We start from the raw sequence: 24,787 nt of genomic DNA, 5'->3' as shown, positions 1-24,787 counted from the left end.
ACCACTGACACTACGCCCTTTCAGTTCCTTCTTGTCGGCAACTCCGACAGAGGGGCAGGAGGGCGGGTAATGGAATGAACATGAGCAACACATCTCAAAGAACAACAGTTACAAAAGTTAGGTAACTTTTTTTTTTTTTCCTTTGAGTGCTTGCTCATGTCGATTCTATTCTAGATGACTCACAAGCAGTATCCTTGGAGGTGGGCTTGGAGTTCAAAGTTTAGTGGCTTGTAGTACGGGCCTGCTGGCTAAGTGCGTAGTGGGACGTAGGTGGCCGCCCTACAGATGTCCTGGATAGGCACTTGGGCTAGAAAAGCTGCCGAAGAGGCCTGCACCCTGGTCGGGTGGGTGGTTACAATCACCAGGGGTGGCACCTTCGCCTGATCAAAGCAGTAGCAAATGCAGGCGGTGATCAAAGGAGAAATTCTTTGAGTGAACACTAGGCGACTTTTCATCCTGTCGGCCACCGCAACGAACAATTGCGTCAACTTGTGGAATGGCTTGGTCCTTACAATTTAGAAGGTTACTGCCCTCCTAACATCTAGGGAATGCAGCCTACACTCCTCCTCCGACTTATGCGGCTTTGGAAAAAAGACAAGAAAGAAAATGTCCTGGCTCATATGAAACAGAGACCACACCTTGGGCAGTAAAGCCGAGTGTGGACTCAACTGGACCTAGTCTTCGTAAAAGACCGTATAGGGCAGTTACAAGGTGAGCACCCTAATCTCAGATCTGTCAGGCAGATGTTACTGTGACCAGGAACGTGACCTTCTAGGACAGGAAAGAGAGAGCAGGAAGCCAGAAGCTCGAAGGAGGGAGTCCCGTGAGCCACTTCAGCACCAGATTCAGGTTCCAGCGAGGAACGGGGTCCTTGACATGTGGGTAAAGGCGCTCAAGGCCCTTGAGGAACCTGACCGTCATGTCCTTGGAAAAAACGACCTATCTTCGAGCGGCGGACGGAAGGTTGAGAGAGCCATCAAGTGGACTTTGATAGATGAAAGGGACAGGCCTTGGAGCTTGAGATGCAGTAGGTAGTCCCAGATTAACTACAGCGAGGCTTGGTCAGGCCGAACGCCTTTATCAGAGGCCCAGCAGGCGAACCACTTCCATTTGGCCAGGTAGGTCGCTCTGGTGGAGGGCTTTCTACTGCCCAACAGGACCTGTTGGACATCGGCCGAGCACTACTGCTCCTGCTCATTCAACCATGCAGCAGCCAAGAAGTCAGGTTCAGCGCCGCCAGATTTGGATGCAGAAGACTGCCGTAGTTTTGGGACAGCAGGTCTGGCCGGAGCGGTAACTGTAACAAAGCAGCCACCGAGAGGTCCAGAAGTGTGCTGAACCAGTGCTGTTGATCCCCCAAATCAAGCAGAAAACTTGGCATTTCCTGTTCTGTCTGGACACAAACAGGTCTACCTGGGGGAGGGGATGATGGAGGCCAGGGAGACCATGCAAAACTTCAACTTCTTGAGAGACGTGTTGAGACGATGCAGGTCCAGGATAAGTCTGAGGATTAGGAAGTAGCTGCAGTAGAACCCATTTCCCTTCATATCCCAAGGAACCTTCTCCACTGCCCCCAGGTGGTGCAAGAGGTTTTTGACCTGGACAAGCAGTTGCTCATGAGAATGGTCCCTGAAGAGGGGTGGCCAAGAATTGCAGGGAGTAGCCCGAAGAAATTGGGTCAAACACCCAACCGTCCGAGGTTAGTCAAGACCAGGTCGATCGGAAGGAGTGGAGGCAGTCGAGGAAGGAGAGGGAGAATGGATCTAGTGAAGTGACCGGGCGTCATCCTTGAGCACACCCTCAAAATGATTATTTCTGGCCTCCCTGGTTTCTGGGAGAGTCAGACTGAGCAGACAGGCGGGAAAACGACAAGTGTCACTGCTTAGACCCCTTGTCTCTGTCCTTTCTCCTGTAGGAACCCAATCAGGGAGTTCCCCAGGACCTAGACCGTGGAGGCGGAGGATGGAATGGCTTCTTGGTCTGCAGGCCCAAGGAGCAGAGGGTGACCCAGGAGTCTTTAAGGCTGTGGAGCCTTGAGTCCATCAGCTTAAAAAGCCCTGCCCCCTTAAACGGGAGGTCCTGAATAGTGGCCTGCCTCTCTTGGGACAGTGTGGAGGATTGCAGCCAGGAGCCTTGCCTCATGGCCACGGCGGAGGCAACCACCCTGGCTGCTAATCAGTAGCATCCCAGGCCATTTGGAGGGCTCCCCTCACCACCGCTCTGCCCTCGTCCACCAAAGCAGTGAACTCCTGGGCTTGGTCCCATGGAAGGGCCTCTTTGAACTTAAGGAAGTCCAACAGGTTAAAATTGTACCTGCCTCACAGGGCCTGGTGGTTAGACACCCTGAATTGTAGGCTGGCCGTCAAATCTTTCTGCCATATAAATCAAGTCACTTGGCATCTTTGTTCTTTGGTGTGTCACTAATGTGGCCCTGCTTGTCCCTTTCATTCACAGCGGACACGACCAGTGACACTGCTGGAGGGTGCGTGTAGAGGTATTCGAACCCTTTCACAGGGACATAATACTTTTCTGCCTTCTTAGAAGTCGGTGGAATGGAAGAGGGGGTTTGCTGCAGCGATTTGGCAATTGTGAGGACCCCTGGTTTGACAGGCAGCGTGGGCCGGGCCAGGATGGCGGAGGATATAATGTTAAAGAGATCGTTGGACTCTTCCGTGATCTCAATCTGTAGTTTCAAGTTAGCAGCCACCCTTTTAAGGAGGGCCTGGTGCTCCTTCAAGTCGTCAAGGGGACTGCCCGTTTGGGAGGGACCTGCCACCACTTCGTCCGGGGACAACGCCAGCCACTACACCAACTGTGGAGGAGGAGGTTCCTCTTCCCTCTCCAGGGACGGCTCCTTCAGTGCAGGGGTTTGATGTGCTGCCCCCGCGTAGGATTCAGCACCACATTCAGATTCCGTGCTAGGACCAGTTTGTCCGAGGCTGCCAGGGAGGGCTGGTGGGAACACAGGACTGGCATTACTGGCATGCCCCATAGGTTCCAATACGGACATTGAGCAGCTGCCATGTTGTCACTGCGGGTGCCGCACCAGCCTCACGAGTCGGCGGCAAATCACCCTTCTTGGCAAGGGGCAAGGGGCTGAACTCCGGGTCCAACTCGGACCACTGCCCTTCCAGTGACTAGGACAGAGCCGTTGAGGCCTGAGTCTGCTGACTGATTTGGATCGGTGACTGGCGAGGCAAGAGCAAGGAATGGTGCCTGCCCACAGGCAGAAAGAGAAAGGGGACCCGTGCCTTGACAGGGAGTGGCCCTGCCCCGGCTGGGACTGATGTCTGGGCTGTCGCAATCTCTGACAGGAAGCTTGACGGTACCGCTGGTACAGGGACCATCGCCTTGACTCCGGTGTCCAGTGTCCTGTAGGTGGAGAGCGCACCAAGGACCTGGGCCTTCTAGTCAGAGACCTAGGATACAGTGCCCGGGTCTGAGGCCACTGAGATGGAGATCTGCGCCTGCAGTCCGGTGACCAAGAGTGCTCCACTGCCCTATGAGGCAGTCCCATAATCAGCTTGCCCTTAGATGTAGGGGTCTTAGCAAGTCTGCTGCCTGGTGCGATGCCAGTCAGCCTACTTGTTCTTCAGCCGCCAGGGTCGCTTCGGGCAATGAGGGCCCTGGGAGAGAGAGGTCCCCTACCGCTCCCTGGAGTCAGAGGTGGATCCCTGGTCGGGCTGGGGGATCCGACCTCCATAGTACCCCCGTGAAGCCCTGGGGCAGGCACATGGCCTGACATTGGTCCTGTGTCCAAAGCCCATTTTCCTTCTGGTGCCAGGAGCCTTTTCTTTTGCTGCTTCTTAAGCACCGGCGAGTGGGAATGGTGCTGGGCGGAGCCCGCGCAGGCGGTGCGCTCCTCACCGATGCCGAAGTGCTCGGTGTGGGGTCTGAGTGGGAGGGATCCGGTGCAGGACAAAGTGCAGCCTCCATGAGGAGGGCCCTCAAGCGGATATCCCGCTGCTTCTGGGTTCTAGGGTGAAAGTTCTTACACATTCTACATTTGTCCTTTCTGTGGGATTCCCCCAAACACGTCAAGCAGCTGTTGTGGGAGTCACTGATAGGCATGAGCCTGCTGCATGACGAGCATGGTTTGAAGCCAGGACAGCAGGGCGGCCCTGCTCCAGGGCAAAGTCCCAGCCGGGACTCAGCTACCAACTAACCCAACGCTTAATGGCTAAGTACCTACAAACTATATACAAAGATAAAGTCTGTAAAGAACTGCTAATGCTCTTGCGATCTGCAAGACAAGGCGCTCCAACTATCCATCAGGGGCAGTAAGAAGGAACTGAGATGGTGTAGGGTTGGTGGCACCTAATATACCAATGCATGAGTGCAGCACTCAAGAGGGCCCCACAGCAGACCCTACCGATACTGCTAAGGCAAAAGTCTCTGGGGACTGTACACGTGAGCGTACACACCTAGAATGGAATTGACATGAGCAAGCACTTTCAGAAACAACTAAATTATGGCGGGGCAAAGGCATTAATTTTAGCACTCCTAGCAGAAGTAAAGGGAAATCAGCCAGCTTAATAGATAATACCGGGCACAGGGGTGAACCGTGGAGACAGGACACCAATTAAGGTCCTCCTTAATCAGTAATAAAGCTACTCTGAGGTGATTTAAGCCAGTCTTCATGTAAAATTCTTACAAGTCATCCACTACTGCTTATTGTGATTGCCAAACACCAGCATATAACTGCTGAGCCTGAAATCTGTTTTAGAAACAATTGTTAGTTAGTACTAGCTAAACTTTTGGTCTGTTTCCTGATTTCCAGGTAGCTGAACCCTGCTGCGAGGCAACTTTTCAGATTTGTGGGGAGGCATGAGTGTAGTACTATGATGGAAGGCTACCTTCTATTCAAATGGCAACACACTTTGAAAGGAAAGGGGTGAAGTTTGGAAGAAGCTACAGGTTTGAGTAGCAGGAAGGATGGTGCTGTTTGAAAGCAATTGAAGTGTGTGTTTTGAAGGAAGGAAAGTTGGCTCCAGGACACGGTGGGAAATTACATCAGTTGAGTTGGATCCTTTGGCATTTAACTCAGTTGCTCTCATTCCTCCAGCCATGGCAGCCTGAGATGGGGGACAAGGCAAAGTAAAAAGTTGAGGAAGGGTAGAGGCAACTACTGTAATCAGTGGGAGTACCCAGGAAAAGCACACAGTCTAGGTTACTATCTAATCTGACAGCTTTCAGGATCTATAACACATCTCTGCTCACATCCAACAGTTTTTAGTGCTATTGGGGAATTTTAGAGAGGTGACAGTGCTCTTAAAGAATTAAATCACCATTTCACACACAAAGTAGATCTAGTCCTTCACAAGGAAACTATTTTTATCCAAAAATTGCAGTTAGAAGTTATTGTAGTTTCCAGTTTGCTTATGAATTTCATGGGAAGAGGTATACTTTGAAAGCAACTGTTTTTACATTGCATTTTTAAACACAAAGTAAAGCAATTTAATTGAAGAGATCAGTGGATGCTTATACATTGCACTAGCTATTTTATCTCTGTAATCTGAATTTATTTGCATCTAGTGTACTTGAGTTGCTTTTTTCCTAAAGAAGCAAAAGCTGGCACATTGCCTGCCCCCCCCCCGCAGAATCAGTCTGGAAGAACACGACTCGTGAAAAAAGTCATTTTAAAACTGGCACTAACTTATTTTACAATGTAGGAAGTTATCCCTCTATTCTTAAAGGGGGAACATTGTTTTTTCATGCACCTGTGGCATCATGCAGAAAAGAAAACTAAACAGGTAACCCAGAAGTCAGTTGCAGTTCAAAATCAAACTGTTCAACGTAGCCTGGCTCACATACGTAAACCTAACTTATAGCTTTGAAATAATCAAATACTGTAAGTTTGAGAAATTCATTTCATACGTCTTAACTGATTTGGGTAACTGCAAATTGTCCATGAAATGAATGCTCTGTGTTCAGTGAAGGTCTTTCTCCAACTGTTCTGTTCTCTTTAGGATATAAATGGCTTCTGGGTCAAGGGTCAAGTCCTGCTGCCTTACTAACACTTCGTTTGCCTTCACTGGGACTAGTAACCTAAATAAAGCAAGAACAACTCAGCCCTATAGAGGAAAGTTCACTTACCCAAATAAAACCTTTTAAAAATACATAACTATTTAATGAGCAAAATTACTACCCTTGAATTCCCATGCTCCCATTAGTGTGAATCACAGCCTTAAAATTCAAGGCAATGTCCTATTCTAAGAGGAAGCAAGTATAATCTCTCTTCCTCTAAGACCCTTTGTTACAGGGCATTTTTTTTTCTATATTTTCCTTTTTTGACAGCATTGACTATACTATAATCATACCTACCTGTCTGAGTTAAGATGTACTCTATTCCTCCAATAAGTCAACAGGGATATTTCTATCAATTAAGAACATGCAGATGGATATGGAACACAATTGTCTTAGGTAGCTGAACTGAAAAACGTTACACAAACACTTTCTATACAAGCCATTTATTTGAAATGCCAACTATATGTAGGATAAAGTCATGTTACATGCTTCTCAGCAACAGTAGAAAAATAGAACCAGTGAAAACCTTTTTACAACTGTAATGGTACTCAAAAGAGAAATGTATTGTTTTACAATGCATCACACAAGACTAGAATTCAAGTTTGGAGGTACCTAAATAAAATACTATTTTTTAAAAAAAACACTATGTACAATTGAAGCGTAAACAAGTTTTACAAAGTACTGGTTATGCAGGTTGTAGAAAAAACACTTGCATAGGACATGAAGTCAGTTTAAGAAATTTTTCTGAGCCTTTAGCATTGAAGGCACTTGACTACCAGTAACAGCACAAGGACAATAAACAAAATGTAACATTACAGAAGGCAAGGCCACCTTCCAGAAGTAGAGATAGAAACAGCAAAACAATTTAAAAGAAGCATCCTTTCCAGAAATTAAGTTATTCATCCATACACAGTGTTAGCAAATGAGGGGGAGGGAAGAAATCTCTGTGTTTTGTTTTTGAGTACTGATGTTTTCAAGTAAATGAACATTAAATAAACCAAGAACAGGAAATCATCCTATGATTTGTGAAGTAAACATCTACTGATGCATCTTTCATCAAACAATGTTAAATGGGTAAGCCGTTTTCTCTCCGATTCACAACTATATGGAAGGACAGGGAGATCTTAGAATCCCCACTCTAATTTGAAAGTCTGTCATGTAAACAAGGGGCTTCTGCTGCAGCCAATAAACTGAAAAGAGATGAAGTATAGCATAGGATATAGTAACACACATCTTTTGTATTAAGTAGCTGAGACACCTCACTACCCCAGCATGTCACCTGCTTTTTGGGGTGAGGGGAGTGAAGATTAGTTTCAGCATAATGCTTCTATAGAGTTGGATGCATGCGTTCTTTATATTATATTTCACACGTCCAGTTATACAAGCCTTGGGCCAAATTTAACCTTGGGATGAATAGAGGCAACTCCATTCACTAATCAGGTTGTATTAACTTAAACCAGGGCATAATTTGGCCTACTTTGCCTATACTTCTTAAAAACTAGAAGAAAAAACTGTCAGCAATACAACAAACTAAGTCAGAGCTCTCTTCTCAAGGAGGCTCCAGTGATGACACAGGAAATACAAACTAGACAACACTCCTTTTATACATCTGCAAGAGACATATCACTGTTACCTGGAGGTTCGACCAAAAATAAAAATCAATCATCTCACTAATTGATGAGATTTCTAAATTGGTTAGGACTGGGGGGAAGGAGGGGGGAGGAGAAGTGATGTATGTTTAATGTACACAAAAAATATTAAGCACCCCTGGGATTAGAGGACAATTGCTACAATGCTGTATCGTGCAATTTTTGGCTTCAATAATTACACTTTGCCGACAATTCAGAATGTAGATTAAATCCTACAATTTAAAAAAAGAAAAACCCCAACGAAAGATGACAAAGGGTTACCCTCCCCTGAAAATATTTTGAGATCAGCAGCAATTCTCTATCTTTTTCCCAGATCAATATGAGTAAGTGAAAGTGCAGATTGTCTAAGTGGCCTGATTGTCTTATGGCCTGTCTAGGACTTCTCGCTTTTTCATGGTTGTTTTTCCTTAAGTACTGCTCGATGGTGTGAAATGCCAGCTTCTGAGACCTTGAAAGTGGCAACTGTTTTCTAAGGGCAGACCGACTTTCCATAAAAAGCTTCTCACCAACATATTCCACTGCAAAAACATTTGATGGTTGCATTCAAAACATACTCATGAAACTTCTCAGCCTTCTTTACCAGCCACCCCTCTACAAGTTCCATCAAATAACTACTCATACTATTTCTAAGAGATTTAAGCCACAATTTACCATACAGTGCCACATCAAACGACATCATCAATAGCTAAAACAGGTTTCCTGTAAGCAGACCTATCAAGTTGTAGGTAAAAGTTATACAAATAGTAAGTCTTCTGTTGGAAGCTAGGATTTAAAATGATCATGTTACTAACATTTGAACACAGGCTTCGATGCAAGTAGTCATTTACTTTTTGGGAGAGGGTTACATTGATTTTAGTGCTCGTGAGCATGGGCGGGGGGGCAGTACATATGGCTAGGAATTAGTGTTAGAAAATGTTGTGACGAACTTCACAGAGCAAGGCCAATGCACCTCAGTCCCTAGCCTGTGACACACCCGTGTTAACCCATCCTAACATTTCTGGAGGTGAGGACAACTTTCCACACTGTTACGATTCTATGAACACAACATAGATTACAGAGGAGGTTGGAATCACCACATGCATTTTGTACTTGTGGCCCAACCCAGATTTCAAACCAAGCCTCCTAAGACGAAAAAGACTAATTATCAACTGTGATTTAGTCAACCTTCACGAGTGTAACTTAAAGGAATCTTAACGTGGTATGAAAGTGCTGCAGGAGGGATTATGATTTACTAGATCACAAACCCATAACAGAGTTTACCCAAACACCGCTTTCTAGTTTAAAAATTCAGTACACAGTTGCACAATAAGGTCTTATGGCGCCTAAGCCTTGTATACATTAATGAGAGGGTGGGGAGGTTGTTTTTGTTTTTGGGGGGAAGGGATGGGCAAGACCAGGAAAACTGACTTATACTAAAGGAAACTGAAAGATTTACATTTAAATAGCATTAAGCATTTTTAAGGTTAAAACAGTCTTTAGCTCACACTGATTGAGGTCTTCAACTGCTGCAAGATCTTTCATTATAGTGACCAACCCAAAAAAAGGCATTTACCAGTAGTTACTACACTGTGGTATCATATACCAGCGTCTTCACAACATTCAGAATGGGAAATAAGTGTGTGGTAACTATTGGCAAGTGCTGACTTTTCAATGACCATCACTAAACCCCTTATACTGTGTAACGTCAGCACAATGGCAAGGGACGTGCCCAAACCACCAGTGTCTGCTCTCTACCTTGTATTTATCTTAGTGGAAGAGTCAGACACCCCTGCCCCACAATTATTGTTTTACTCAAGGGGCTAGAGGTGTAATTTTAAAAAGTGCTAAGCCATCTGCAACCAATGAAGCTAACACAGTTACTCTTCAGTTCACAAAAGAGAACGGCTGAAATGATAAATTCAGAGACATTTAAAATGTTAAGGAACACTGAATGACATCAGGTAGACTAAAGCCCTTGGTTTTTCTCATAGGCAGGACAAAAGAAGGCAATGAGCAGTCACCTCAGCACCTCCACTAGAGAGGCAGCCCTCTCATTTGACAGTGTTATAATTTAGACAATAACATCAGATAGTAAGCCTGGTCTTCCTAGAGCTTTAGGGTTTGGCATGAATCCTCTGAACTCTGACCTTCACGCAGCCCAATTCAAGGGTATCCTGACTAGCACAGTAATGTTACGATTAATTTGCAATATTTCTAGGTTTTCTTCACAAATCAATCATTTGAGTCTGATAAATGCTTCTCAGTGCCCACGAAGTTCTCCAAAATCACAAATGGACCAGAAAATGTAGGCTGAGATTTTCAAAGGAGCCTAATGCAGCGACACCCAACTTCAAATGAATTTCATTGGGACCTGGAAATCTAAATCTTTTTTAGGTTCTTTTGAAAGCCCCAGCCATATGTTTTAGAGTAGACATGTTGAATCAGAATGAATGGAGACCAGCTGCCATGACTTGTTAAACAGAATGGTATTAGACTGGATTTGCAGTAGTGATAGATCAGGCAGATTTCAGACCTAAACAAACAATGTTACTAAAAAAGTATTTTGATGTGCTGTTCTTTGGAATTCCTATAATTCAAAAATAAACACATTGTTACTATCTCATAAGAAAATACATTTCATAGTGTGCAACCCAATGCACATGGAGAATTGGTAGGTGAAAGGTAAAATGCAGAAGTATGAAAATACAGTCCTTTAAATGTAACAAGAAAGTTTAACATATTAGTACAAAACTAATACAGGTAAAATAAATGTACAGGTGCAAAAGGCTACCAATTTGTAAAAAAAAGTGCCAGCTATTTTTTGTAAAGGCTTAATATCTTCAACCCACAAAAATAAACCCAGAAGCAGCATTCAAAACAAACTGATAGCATGCTGTCTCTAATAAAGCAATGTATATACAAAAAAAGTGAGCAAAATTGAGTTTTCTGCTGGCATTAATGAATTTGTCTGACAAAAGTCAGGCCAAAAGTTGCAAAGAATGGGGTGTTTCACAACTCTCAGGCACAGAGAAATAATGGAGGTTGCTTTCAGAGGGCAGATTTTTTATATAGAAAGTCTGGTTTGCTTGGAGACCTCCTTCCTCTGCTTACTGCATCTTCCCTTTCCAAATCTGTATTTCTCTGTGCTTCGTGTTCCAGAGGCTCCTCATCTGTCAGTCTCCTGCTGGATCGCTCTTCTTGTATCTCAGAGCTGTACGTAGAGAGTGAAGGTCTGTTCGAGGTTAGCCCGTATGTTAAGTCAGTTTCCATTTTTGTTCTTCCCCTGATGTGAACTGGGCCATTACCAGCATTTTCCTGGGCAGCCAATGCCAAGTCCAACCGCTGGGGAGGTTGTTCTAAGACATCGAGGTGTATTGGCTCATTCTTTTGTCTGTGCTGATGCCCATCTTGGGAAAGCACATATTCTCTCCTAGAATCCTCTTGCTTTTTAGGAGATAATTGGTTAGGTAGATAGGCTGACTTTAAGCCACTTGGTGATGCCTTATTGTGGCTATACAAATCTGGACCAAAATACATGCCTTGGGAAGGTGAAGGAGTATGTCTGCTAGGTGCTGGAGTGGAAGGTCTGCATGCAGCATTAGAGAAATCGTAGAAATCTGGATACTCCTGTTGATTTTCTCGAGTATCTATTTTTTGTTCTATTGCATGTTTCTTTCGAGAACTGTGCATGTGCCTAGTCTGAATACATGAAATATGCTGGGGTGGTCCAGGGCCAACCTCTGTCACTGGCTGGCTTAATTGTGTGTCAACAGTGAGCTCTGGCAATCTTCTGTCCTTTAGAGACATCGTTGACACACCCATAGCAATATCTGGCATCAACTCATTTAACATGGGCTGAGTACACTAGAAAAGAAAGGAAAATAGTTAAGTCTACTTGGATTTTGCTTTACTTCTATATTTTAATTTAACTTATCAGTAACATCACTTTCTGTAGTAGTTGGTGATGCTTTTCCTTTCTGACCCACTTCAGTCTTCTAGAGCAATCCTAGCCAGTAACTTCAACATTGTTTCAAAACTTGTTTAAGAGCATGTGCTACTCCAAATCGGTTAATTAATATATATATATATACATACATACATACATACATACATATATATATATATATATATATATATATATATATATATATATATATATATATATATATATATATATATATATATATATATATATACATATACATATACATATACACACACACACAGACACACACAGACACACCCACCCCCCCACACCAATCAGTAGTTTACTTTTCAGTCTCCTAAAGGAGGGACTCATCTACTGTATTCCATACATTTGATCCACACTAACCAGCTTTAAAAGCAGATTATTACCCAGAATTAGCGCTGAGAAGCAACTATTGAAAACATCCAACTCTGCACATTGCCCTTGGAAAGAATAAGTAAAAAGGCAAAAGATCATGCATATCATTTCTACATCGGAATATGCAACCAATCAAATCTCAAGACAATGGCTCTCCCTTGCAAAGAGCAAACCATGTCCAATCTCTCTTCCCCATTCCTTTATGAAATGGTAGCTACACCTCTACCCCAATATAACACAGTAAAGCAGCGCTCGGGGGGGGAGGGGGGGGAGGGCTGCCCACTCCAGCGGATCAAAGCAAGTTCAATATAACGCGGTTTCACCTATAATGCAGTAAGATGTTTTTGGCTCCCGAGGACAGCGTTATATCGGGGTAGAGGTGTACTTTCAATTGACAAACAAGATTATTGTAGTCCTATGTTCAATATACAATATAAAATAAAATGCATTACATGTGCAAGTTCAGACTGCCAGTGAACAGATTTTAAATATGCCTGCTTTCAGCCACCTGCAATATTAGTTTTTCAAAAAAATATACATTCAGTGCAACATTATGGCTGAGAATTTAAATGCATGAAAGTCAGGAAATGTATCTATCTGGTTGTAACCTCTCTGCACATATTCTGTATTCTGTAAATACAGAATAATTACATTTATGCTTTATATATTTATTTGCACACAATATGGCTGAGTTAAAATTGCTGTGGTAGTTACGAAATTGATTCTTCTCTCCTTGTTACATGTTTGGAGGTGATCTTGCCAATTACAGACCAATAAACCTCCCAGGAAAATTATAATTTCTACTTTTATCATCTCCAGCAAACCACTAGATGAATACGACTTGACAGGTATAAACTAATACAAGGGCTGTGAAGGAAAATTGTGCGTTTCTACTTTACTAGAATTATTTGACCACATTGGCTAAAGAATGGATAAAGGAGAAAAAGTTGACATAAATTTGAACCCTCATATAAGGCTACTAAGGAAGCTACATATTCATGGATTGAGAAGTAAACGTTTTTATTGATAAGAAACTAAGACAAGTAGGGATAAATAGTCAATTTTCAGCATGGCAAAAGGTTAACAGCAGGATACTGTATCAATGATTCTTTACTAGGACTGGAATTGTTTAATATATTTATTCATTATCTAGAAAAAGGGAGTGAGTAGTGAGATGACAAAATTTGTAAAATGACAAAATTATTTAGTTTAGTCCAGACTAGAGATGACAGAAGAACTTCAGATGGACCTAAGAAAGACAAGTGAATAGGCAGCATAAATGGCAGGTACAAGTCAATGTTGAATGCAAGTGGGAAGGAATAATTTGAAACAATCATACATATTTCTGGCTCCTAAATTAATTGTAATCACTCAGGAAAAATACCCAGGTATACTTTTGCCTACCTCAATGAACACTTCACACCCCCCCCCAACCATTTCTGCGCGCTGAGCAAACAGTATGTCTAACAAAACAGGGCTAGAAAAGACTGGCTGTATTATGTCATTGTATGTATTAATGGTATGCCCTCACCTGAGAGACTGTGTTCAAGTCTAGTCACTCAGTCTCAAAGGATCACAGAAAAAGAAGGGTGCAGAGAGAAAGTGAAAATTGAACTGACATGGAAAGATTTCAACAGGAAGAGAGACTGAAAAGATTGTAACTGGTGAGAAAATGAATAAGGGGACAAGTTAAAGGTATCTAAAATAATGAAGTATAGAAAAGATAGTCTAAATAGGAATCCCAACTTTTTAGATAATATAAAAATAAAGAGACAAGCAAAGAAATTGAAAGGCAGTACAATAAGGAAATACTTCTTACCCCAAAACATAAAAACAAATTTTGGAGCACCATTGCCACAGAATAAAGAGGCCACGGGCTTAAGATTTTTTTTTAAAAAGGATTTATATGGATAATGACAACATCTACAGTTATGTTAGAAACGATAAAAAGATATTTTAAAAGGTTCCTTATGCTTTAGCATAAGGTAATTACTAACAGTGTGTTAGGAAGAAACTTCTCCTGTGGGCAGGCTGTCTACTACAGGATTTCCTGTGCCTTTCTCTGAAATATCTAGTATTGGTCACTGTTCAGAGACCAGTAGGGCAATTCCTATACTAAATTCTTAGTCATTACTTTGCATTCAAGAGGGTGTGGGGTTTCTTCAAGTTAATGTTAAATAGAATACAAAGAAGCATACATATAACTGCTTTAAATCCGTTCCTTCTTTAAAAGCAGTTTCACTCATTCCAACCTGTGGAGTTCCTACCATGTATTTGCTTGTTATGATCTAGTGGTTAATAAGCATACAAGCTTTTTGCATGACTTTCAGACACTAACTTATGTCAAAGGCATTTTTTAATATGAGGAATAAGTACATTGCAAGTTTGAACTAACTTAAAAATGGGGTATTTTGTAATGGGAGCTTAAGAAAGCACTTGAATATTTTTCTTAAAATATGAAAACTTCTACCAAGCTCAGGTAATTTAGAAAGATCTGAACTGAGTTTTACCAACTGAAAAACAAGTCACCTTTGGGTGCAGAGCATACAAAAGTTCAGGTTTAAGTAAATATAAATTGTTTGGAAAGATCTGAGTGACTATAAGCAGGTCTTCAGAAATTGAAGTATAGTGTGTTGGGAGACATGCACACACACAGTCTCGAAACAGGTTTAGGAGTCCTAAAACTGATATCAAGTAATGTCAACATTAAAACTTTTCTTTTTAAAATGTGCTTTTAGCAATTACATTTCTATCCAGACATACTACCAATCATATGATGAAGTCAGCTTCACTCAAGGAAACCAGTCTTCCTTGCAACTTAGATATGTACACAATTTTTTCTTTACCTTTAAATATTAATCCATGAACTCTTTCTATATATGCATATATCCCATTCTCTGTCACCTTCCACCGGCTTATTCATTTTAGAATCCAATTCAAAATTGCCTCCAGGCATTCAGAACTCTCCACGGATTTCCTCCACATGCCCGTCTGTCTACATTACTTCTCAAGTGAATATGTATTGAAAGAGTAACACCTATATTCACCTATTCCCCTGTCTATTCCACTAGTTCTGCTCCTTCTGTTTTGGCTCCCTCCACCATGATGGTTCAGGTATTTTACAGAAGGGGTGGAGGGGAGAAGGTTCATTTTCACATTTACACTCCCCACTGAGCCTTTGCACCTCCCTCCAAGCCACGTTATTTCATTACATTTCACCTTAACTTTCCTTTTCAACAAATTACTTTGATGGGGGGAAAAAAGATGCACTTACTGCTTGCTTTTCAGCTGCCATGACTGCTGCTGCTGCAGCTACGGTTTGTCTCCCCAGTCCTGTAGTGTTAGTGCAATCAGGGGGTGCTGCTGCTTTGACACCAGGTAAGTAGACAGGTGGGGCAACTTTAGGAGCTGTCCTGGAGTGGAACAGTGAATGGTTACATGGATAAGAAAAGGAACGTGAGGGATGTTGACTCGGCACCCTTTGTTTCCAGCCCATTTTGAACTGGCTATGAATAGGAGTAGCTGGTGGATGGTAAGGAGGTGGAGGAGGGGGCAGTGGTGGATGGAAGGCCACAAAAGAGTCAAGTTCTGTAAACATGGTTTCTGCAGTGGGAGTGCTGTTAACACGACATCGTCCAGACTGTCTCATAGTTAAGAGTGGGCTTTCATCCCCAAACCGTTCGTCAGGAAAGAACTTGTGAGGATTCTGCAAGGGAATACAACAAAATAAGAGATTAAAAAAGTTGTGGTTTTTGGGGCAGATTTCCTATATAACTGACCAAAGATTGGGACTTGTAATCTAGACTTAGTACAATGACTAGTTAGTCCCACTGTTTTAAATAATACACTGAAAGACTTTAAAAAGGTGACAAAGAGCTGATCATGAAAGAGCAGCATGGCCATAAGGGAGACACCTTCAGAAAAAGTCAGAGGCGAGAGCCTTGCATCAGCTTCCCTATGTGGTAGAACTGGTCAAATTACTCACTGTGATTAAGATGTCCAAATGTATTATCATCATTCCGGCAGCATTTGGAGGCCTCAATCAAAATTGCCCCCTTTCCCTGCCCACCTGCTGTATGGGCACACTGTAAATTCTTTGGGGGCAAGGACTGACTTACTATCTAAATATTTAGTCCTTTTCCCTCTTCAGGACTCGTTCTTGAAACAATTTGTTATTCTTAAGTATTCAGAGTCATATGGATGAACAATTTGCAGACTACAAGTTGTTCACAAATTGCTCACTTTCACTATTTACAGTGAGTGGTCACTTAAGTCACATGGTATAATTTCTGCTCCGTATCTAGATGGAAGCTTTTCAAAACAGGAAAATAACCAACAACAAATGACAAACAGCAAATAATAAATAGTGAGCACAGACTGCTCTTACTCATGCTTGTGTCCCCCAAAAGAATATAGGTATTGCAAAAGTATACCTATTCTCTAATGTTCATGCATAGCAAACAACACTGCAAATGTTACCAATAAACAAATCAGAATTAAAACAAGGGTGACAAGCACTGGAACACCGTTTTTGCAACATTTAACCAACCAGTTCAAATGGAGGAAAAGACCAAACGCTTCTTTAGTGGATGGTGGTTTTTAAGTGACAGAAATGTAAAAATTTTAAACTGATTACACATAAGAAATCTACTGGTGTTCCCCCGTGGGGTTCAAGAACAGTGTATTTTACAACCACTGTATTGCATTATTGCAAAGACCTCCTCACCTTCCTATTTACTTTAAGTCTGTGCGATCATCAGCCCTTTCCCCAGGAATGCTTGAACATCAAGTGCTTTACACAGTGACAATGACAAAAGCTTCTCAGATTCCGAGAATACATGTAACCAATGTCACTGGAATCAGGCACTGGACATTTTCACTCCACATTATGGCATCTTTTCCAAAAAGAAGCATTAACATTCCCTCTGTGTCTCCTCCACCTCTTTCAACAAATGCCACTGCTGGTTGATGTTGGAAATAAGCTTAATTTATTTATTTGATATAATAAAAATATGCGTTTTCTCACTGGTAAAAATTCTTCACTTCCAGGCCCATTTTACGATGTATAAATACCACCCTCTTTCTAACATCCAATTTTCTACACCTCCAGCAAGCAGTTCATTACTACTGCCTGATCACTGAGTAGAAATACAAAAATAGAGTAAAAAAAAAAGCGTACACCTATACAATGTTAGTTTTTGTTGCAGTCCTGGTCAAACATTCAGTTTTCAAAAGATTCGCACCAAATCACCCTGGAGGAGGAATTAAACTTACCCAGACAGTTTTCCATACCTGCAAAAGCTCAGCAGCAGCATCAGAAAGTCCAAACTCTCGCAATACACGAATCTGAATCTCATAACTGACAGTGGCTCCTTCTCCACAATTAAGAGCATATGCTCTTTGAACCTGCTCAGTATGACGGAGCTCCTGGAGCCGTTTGACCATCTCTTTAACAACAAGGAGATGGGGAACTGGGAAAAAAATGACAGTGAAAAGTTACAAGAGAATTTATTTCTTAAGATGTTAATGGGACTATTCAATTCAATGACGTGATTAACTTTAGTTTTTCATTCAGAATTAATGTTAGGCTGACTATGTTGCTGAAGATGACTGGCACCAAGCCAAGAATAGTATGACTTACATATTTGTGCTTAATGCCTTAGAGCATCTTTATGGGATAAAGTGTAGAACATACTAGTGCTAAAGATGTGCGCCATTTTTCTGGCTTCTACTAAAGCAAACCACAAATATACTCTTCTTTGTAATCCCCTTACAGTGATTTGGGAGCCAGAATATTTTAAATCTCAACTGCACATTCCCTCTAGGCCAACAATATGCTGATGTTCTTGCCGCAATTTATGTTTTTGGTGGAATTCTGGGATCACAAGACCATAGTACCAGTAATAACTACAGAAAATACATTTTAAAGAAATTACATGAGTTTTAAGCCAACATAAACCTGTGAAAATTACACTGTTTTATGCAGCTGCCTTGAAATAATTAGAAACCTTTCCAAAAGGAAATCATATGTAATTTTGGGTATTTGGTTATCCTATTGCACAACTATCATGTAACATTTTGCTGCTGTCTGGTAATGGGTGATATTTCTTTGTGAATTTTCTGTCCCTAGTAACATTTGCATATCTTGAGAAAAGTTAAATCCAAGCCTCCGTAAATGCAGCGTTGGAATCGTGAACCTCACCAGCTATCCAATGGCAAAATATTACCATCTGTGATGAAAGGTCCACAAAGATTAAATGGATTAGACAGCAAGAGCAATGCATGGGGTATTTGCATTTCAGAGGTGAAATAAACACCACATCATGTAACTACAAACAAACATCAATTGCTTCTAGTTTCATAAAGATCACCACAGTGTGTGTGGTATCAGACTTGCTAATTTTTCCAAAATGTTTTCTTTTTTATTTCTGGCATATGAACTAACATAGTAAACATGAGCAGAAAAGCAATATCTCCAAGAGTCTCAAACAAGCCTCTATACTCTGTTTCACCATGGCAAAACACTCAGGCAGTAAAACACTATGTGTCAAGGTCACACTATATGAAAGGAAGATTTCAGGGCAGCATGACTCAGCCCTCCCTTCAAAAGGTTTGTTAACAATAACCTGGCTTGGGTTTGGAGAAATTTTTCGTAAGTCAACACACTCAATCTTCTAAAATCACACACATTTTAGTGTTGTCTGGATGGCATCCATTGTAGAAGCAGGATACAGGAACAATATAGTTTCACTCAGGAGTTCATGGGCCAAGTTCAGCTCTTGCATGATTTCTGATTCAGACAAACAGGTCCAAAGAACCCTGACAAGAGTTTGCTGACCATAACCTGAATACTGCAGGTACAGTTCAGCGGAGGTTCACAAAGCCTCAGGAACATGTCACGCTACCAGCCCAAAACGTTCAGTCTGCCCTTGTGGGGGAATGATCAGCTGAGAATCATACCTAGCTCCTGGAGCACAGACAGGAGAATGCTGCTTGGTTCTTCAGATGGCCAGCTCTTTTCTGCTCTCTGTGCTCCAGGGATGTCTCCTGGCATGAGAGCACAGCTTGTTGTAACATATGCCTGTAACGCAAACCTATTTGGCTCAGTCCACAGCTCTAATGATTTCCCTGCTCGTGAAACTGGCTAAACAATCCCTTTTTCTTGTGATCAGTGGAGCATTAAATAAGGTGGGCCACTACCAGCACAAAATTCCTGTGCTCAAAATACTGCACTGGCTTGCTCTTTGTTTTCGGGTGTGAGTCAAAGCGTTGGTGACAATCTTTAAGCCTTGAATTGCCCAGAACCCAGCTACGATGGCATTTAAGATTGGTCGAGATGTTCTCATTCCATGTCCTTGGAGTGGAATTTTTCAGGAGTGGCAGCAGAACATTTTCAGTCAAGGCCAAGTTATTTTGGGGAAATTTTTCCTGTTGGCAGCTCACTAGTGTTTGAATTTGGCACAATGCAACGGGTTATATAATTTGACATTTGGTTGATTTTTTTTGGAGTCTTGTCTATAGGATGGCATCGTTTCTGCCTTCTGCTGCTGGGGGCAATGTGTGAAAGTGAGAACTCTGTTATTCTCCGACAATTCTATCAGTTATGGACAGCTCTGTAGAGTAGATATTTGAATCTAGTATCATACTGGTGAGATACTATGGTTATAAAAGTGCTTCTACACTAACTGAATACTAGTACCCTTTCTACTAGGGCTCCTTTCCTTCACAATTAGTTAGAATTCTACTCAAAAAAATTCCCACTCATCCCAAACTCAGAGTCCTTGGAGGAAATCTCTTAAAATAAGCAGTCCAGCTACCAACCCCAGATGAGAAAACTCTGGGAAACAAGAAGAATTTAATAATCCCCATCAACAGAACCCCAGAGGACAGTAAATAGAATGCTGCAGTTCAGCTAGCATTCTTACCTGGGATTTCATTGGCGACAACTGAAGGAGGATTGGACTGATTACTGCTGATTTGCTGGTGGCTAATCATATGACAGCACTGTGGCACTGCGTTGTTTACCATGTAGAGGGTGTCGGGCACGTTGGACATTCTAACCATCCGCAAACGAACTAGGTCTGTTTGTTCCACCATCATCTCATCTAGCACCGACTAAAACAATAGTAGTTAGGATAATAAGAACTGCTACAAAAAATTCTACTACTTTTCCAAAGTCATATTTTCCACATAGAGTAACCATAACACAACCAACTACTGCCCCCTGAAATATGCAGATGAATCCTTTTAAAAGGTACCACTAATATGTAGAAAGCACAGGGGCTGAAGGCCTAACAGTACGCAAACCCATTTTGTCTGCTCCCAATTTATAACATTACTTGGGTTTTCTAGAGTATTTTCCACTCAAAATTCTCACAGCACTTTACAATCAACAAATTAAATTTAGGCACCCCTCAGATGATGCTGGAAATATAATCTCTTCACTTTATAGATGGAAGAACATGAGTCAAGTCCGTTCTCCCTCCCTCCCTCCCCCCCTTCTGATTAATATTAGCAAAAGGAGTACTTTAATGATAGCAAAAGGGATTTAATGTTGGAGTTTCTTTAGTTTGATCCCATGAACAAAAAATTAGGAATCTCCCCTCAAAAAAACACATTGTCAAAATCTCATATGCTTATGGACTCTTCTTATGATTACAGAAGTTCGATCTTCAGATGCACAAGAGCACCAGCGGGGTGGGGGAGAGGGAGATGAGAATAGCTGTCTTTACACTGCCCTTCTGTCACCCAAACCTAGGCATTGCTGAGGCCAAACCAGCTCCTGGCATAAGTCATGGCTGCTTTAACATGTAGCAGTGGTCCACAAGGGGCCACTTTATGAGCCAGGATTGCCAGATTGCATCATACTCCTGCCCCATCACAGATATGCCCATGCCCTTTCCTAAGCCTGTCCTAGGATGCCACCTGCACCTCAGCTGCTACCTTAAGGTGAGTTATGGGGAGGTTATTGTTGGAGGTGCACAATGGGGGGCTTCAGGAGAGCTGGACAAGGACAGCCATTCTGTTTTGCAGAGGATTTAGAGATTTTAAAATGTGGCTTAGTTCACATTTGGAATGAAAACCAAAAATTTAAAAATTCTCTGAAAAGTGGAATTTCCATTCTCCACCTAGCAGAAGCCAGGACCCCCAGGCTCTCAGCTTTCATACTGCCAAGCAGGTCTTCCCTCAGAATTTCATCAAAACCAAAGACTCATCAAAACATTTTGATTTCAGTGAATCAGGAAATTCTGACTAGAACAGTTGTCAAGTCTTCCAACAAGCTGTAGACTTGGGTCTAATGATCAGCCCCATAAGCCTTGTTAAACTGAAAGTGTTAGTATTTTAGACCAGCACATGCAAACAATACAAGATATACTGAAACTTTCTGTCTGCAGCATTCCTTGTTGATGTCAGTTTAGTAATGACCACATATTATCAATGGTTACCTTTGCCTCTTCTACATATGGTGAGAACAGTCGTGGCCTAACATATATCCCAGCATTTTTTTGCCGTAGCCAGGCATTTGACTTTCCACCTTCTGCTGTTGGTAGCATGTCTGAAGGAGGGGTGCTAATGAGGCCTCTCTTCATCTGTAAAAGACAGAATTTTTAAACTGAACATATTACAATTTATATTACTAATATTTTAGTAACCAAACACGCTGAATAGGTACAGCCAAGCTCCCTGAGGAATTTAAGTGAAATCATTTTTTTTTTAATCAAGTAGTACTCACTCGGATCCAAAATTCACCAGCCATTCCAAATTTTAAATTTTGCACAAAACTTGCATTAAAAATACTATTTTATGATAATTATCAATAACAAAAGTTCATAAATTTTGGTGCCTCTATCTCAAAAAAGTTAAAATAACCCAGGACTTTTGCACTGCTTGAAATATAAAATCCCATAGGCTAGATCTGTGTGTCTGAAAGGTGGATTGTGGGGTGTGGGAGAAGAAAGACTTACAGCATCACTCAGTATTTCACTGTTCATAGGTAAAATGTGCTCAGTGCGGACAACAGGTAAAAGAGAAGATAGGATCTCTCTCAGCTCCTCAATGTCAAGATCTCGCCTCTTTACACCGCGTTTGTTCACACTGTGGGCAGTACCACTCAGTAAATTGGGCTCTGTGGAAAGGAATAATAAATATATAGTCTCCACCTGAATACACATTTTTTAATAGGAAAACAGAAGTTCTACTTTTCTGTTGCAGGAAGGAAAAGGAAATCTGCGTAGTGAGTGACAGACAGAGCCTGGCATTGTTTTTCCACAAAACGAACCAGCATGCCACCAGCACAATTCAGTCTGGTTCCTATGGATGTGAGTCACCTGCCTAAAAGCCATTTCCCCCAAATTTATTTTCTATCTGGCTTGTTACTGCTTAAGCTGACAGAAAGATGGTTTGTATCCCTTTGCAAAACCATGCTCCTGCAGCAACAAAAAACTCTTTTCATCCCCAACAGTTGGTAGTTCCTCAAGACTCTTCTGTGGATTTTTTCCCTTCCCGCAGTGGTTTCCAAGAAAGACCAGACTATTTTCACAGATTTTTAATGGCAAAAGGGACCATCATCATAATCTAGTCAGCTATACAGCACTGGCCATATAACCCATCTAGTAATTTCTGCATCAAGCCCATTATTTCTGCTTAAGCTACAATACATATTTTACTACATACAACTGTAAATATGCTGAACAGCTCTGCAGAACGACTTCAGAAAAAACTAAGGAACCATCTTTTGCACCTCACATATTCCAGAAGGGATCACTAAAACAAGAAATCACCACATGTTCCCACACACTGGAAGAAAAAAAATATATCAGGAAACCCACACAGAGATCATGCAAGAATCCCAAAACAACTATAAAAAACCCGATGCCAGCTACCCACCACAAAAACAGAAAGTGGAACCAACTACCCGACAATGCACAGAACACCACATTCAGGAGAAACCATAAACCAGGACCCACCACTTGCACACTACACCCAACCATCAAATTATCAATGCTCCTTTAACTGGAGTTGAATTATCTGTACTCTCCAAGGGACTGAACTTCTCCCCACCACAGAACTTGATACCATACTACAAGAGAACTACTAGAATTCTTTTGCTGACTCTGCCTCAAACAATTCTTTCACAACAAAAGACGGCACCACCCACAACTACCGTCATACGCCACACTGACAGTCATAAGAAAAAAATCATTTGACTGGACATCCCACAACAGACCAAAACTACACATTTGATCATTACATTAATTACTTCAGTAAAATAATCAGTGAAATCCTTAACAAGCATCACATCCACCACAATCTTTCCACCGCTGAGAGGACAGCTATACAATCCCTGAAATCCATCCGCCAGATAGTGATCAAATCAGCAGACAAAGGGGACACCCTTGTAGTCCTCAACCATGATGATGTTGTCATGGAAGCCAACTGACAACTCTCTGACACAACCTATTATAAAGGAATCAAAGAAGATCCCACACCACTGTTCAACCAGCAATTTAGGGATATCATCAAATCCTTTCCCAAACAACTTTGAGAAATTATACAACGTCATCCCCCATCTTCCCAAGATACACAAATAAGGGAACCCAGGCAGATCCATTATATTTGGCCACAGCACTCTTACCCTAGGAATATGCAGACTCTTAGAAACCATCCTCAAACCACTCATTACAGAAAGGGTCAGTTTCCTCCAGGACAACTGACTTTCTTCAGAAACTCCACAACATTAATAACCTCCCACAGAACACCATTCTTCCACTTCCTAAATCGGGGTGGGCAAACTTTTTGGCCCGAGGGCCACATCTGGGTATAGAAATTGTGTGGCGGGCCATGAATGCTCACAAAATTGGGGTTGGGGTGCGGGAGGGGGTGAGGGCTCTGGTTGGACCCAGAAATGAGAAGTTCAGGGTGCGGGAGGGGCTCCAGGCTGGGGCAGGTGGGGTGGAGTGCAGGGGAGAATGAGGGCCGCGGGAGGGGGTGCAGACTCTTGGGTGGGGGTGGGGATAAGGGGTTTGGGGTGTAGGAGGGTGCTCCGGGCTGGGACCGAGGGGTTCGGAGGGCGATCAGGGTTGGGGCAGGGGGTTGGAGCCCGAGAGGGGGTCAGGGGTCCAGGCTCCGGGCAGTTCTTACCTCAAGCAGCTCCCGGAAGCAGCGGCATGTCCCCCCTCTGGCTCCTATGCGCAGGTGTGGCCAGGCGGCTCTGCTGCGCGCTGCCTCGTCTGCAGGCACCGCCCCTGAAGCTCCCACTGGCTGTGGTTCCCGGCCAATGAGAGCGGCAGGGGCGGCACTTGGGGCGGGGGCAGCGTGTGGAGTGGAGCCCCCTAGCTGCTCCTATACGTAGGAGCCGGAGGGGGGACATGCCGCTGCTTCTGGGAGCCGCGCAGAGCGGCCCCGGACCCTGCTCTTCGGCTGCAGTGCCGGAGTGGGGCAAGCCCCAGACCCCGCTCCTCTGCGGGAGCTCGAGGGCCCACCCCTGTCCTAAATACACCAATATCCTCAGAACAACAGAACTGTTGCCTGTCTCAAATAGTAGAAGACGATGGACAACACTGAGATATCCACCCCACAGACATTATCAAAAGCTCATCCTTTTCATCCTCACCTTTAACAATTTTACATTCAACAACAAACTTTATACAAACCATGGGAACAGCAAGGTGTACTAGGATGGCTCTTCATGGGCCACCTCGAGGAAGAACTTCTGAACAAATGCACCATGATCAGCTCCAGACTACTACATACAAGAAACCCATGGATCACCACGCTTACCTTCATA

The 24,787-nt window shown here is 42.6% G+C and overlaps 1 protein-coding gene across 1 annotated transcript in view; it reads right to left on the bottom strand.

Moving 5' to 3' along the window:
• Positions 1 to 10,703: 10,703 nt before the first annotated feature.
• Positions 10,704 to 24,787, bottom strand: part of BTBD7 (BTB domain containing 7) — an 82,010-nt gene continuing 67,926 nt past the window's right edge. Inside the window, exons 7-12 of the mRNA XM_065403634.1 lie at positions 21,966 to 22,126; positions 21,447 to 21,590; positions 19,926 to 20,115; positions 17,275 to 17,471; positions 15,275 to 15,706; positions 10,704 to 11,519 (exon numbers count right to left, since the gene is read on the bottom strand). Of these exons, the coding sequence (XP_065259706.1) occupies positions 10,704 to 11,519; positions 15,275 to 15,706; positions 17,275 to 17,471; positions 19,926 to 20,115; positions 21,447 to 21,590; positions 21,966 to 22,126 (1,940 nt within the window). The remainder of the gene's footprint in view (positions 11,520 to 15,274; positions 15,707 to 17,274; positions 17,472 to 19,925; positions 20,116 to 21,446; positions 21,591 to 21,965; positions 22,127 to 24,787) is intronic.

The sequence above is a fragment of the Emys orbicularis genome, chromosome 4 (genome assembly GCF_028017835.1).
Source record: "Emys orbicularis isolate rEmyOrb1 chromosome 4, rEmyOrb1.hap1, whole genome shotgun sequence".
NCBI lineage: Eukaryota > Metazoa > Chordata > Testudines > Emydidae > Emys > Emys orbicularis.
This window is presented reverse-complemented; position numbering and strand designations above follow the sequence as displayed.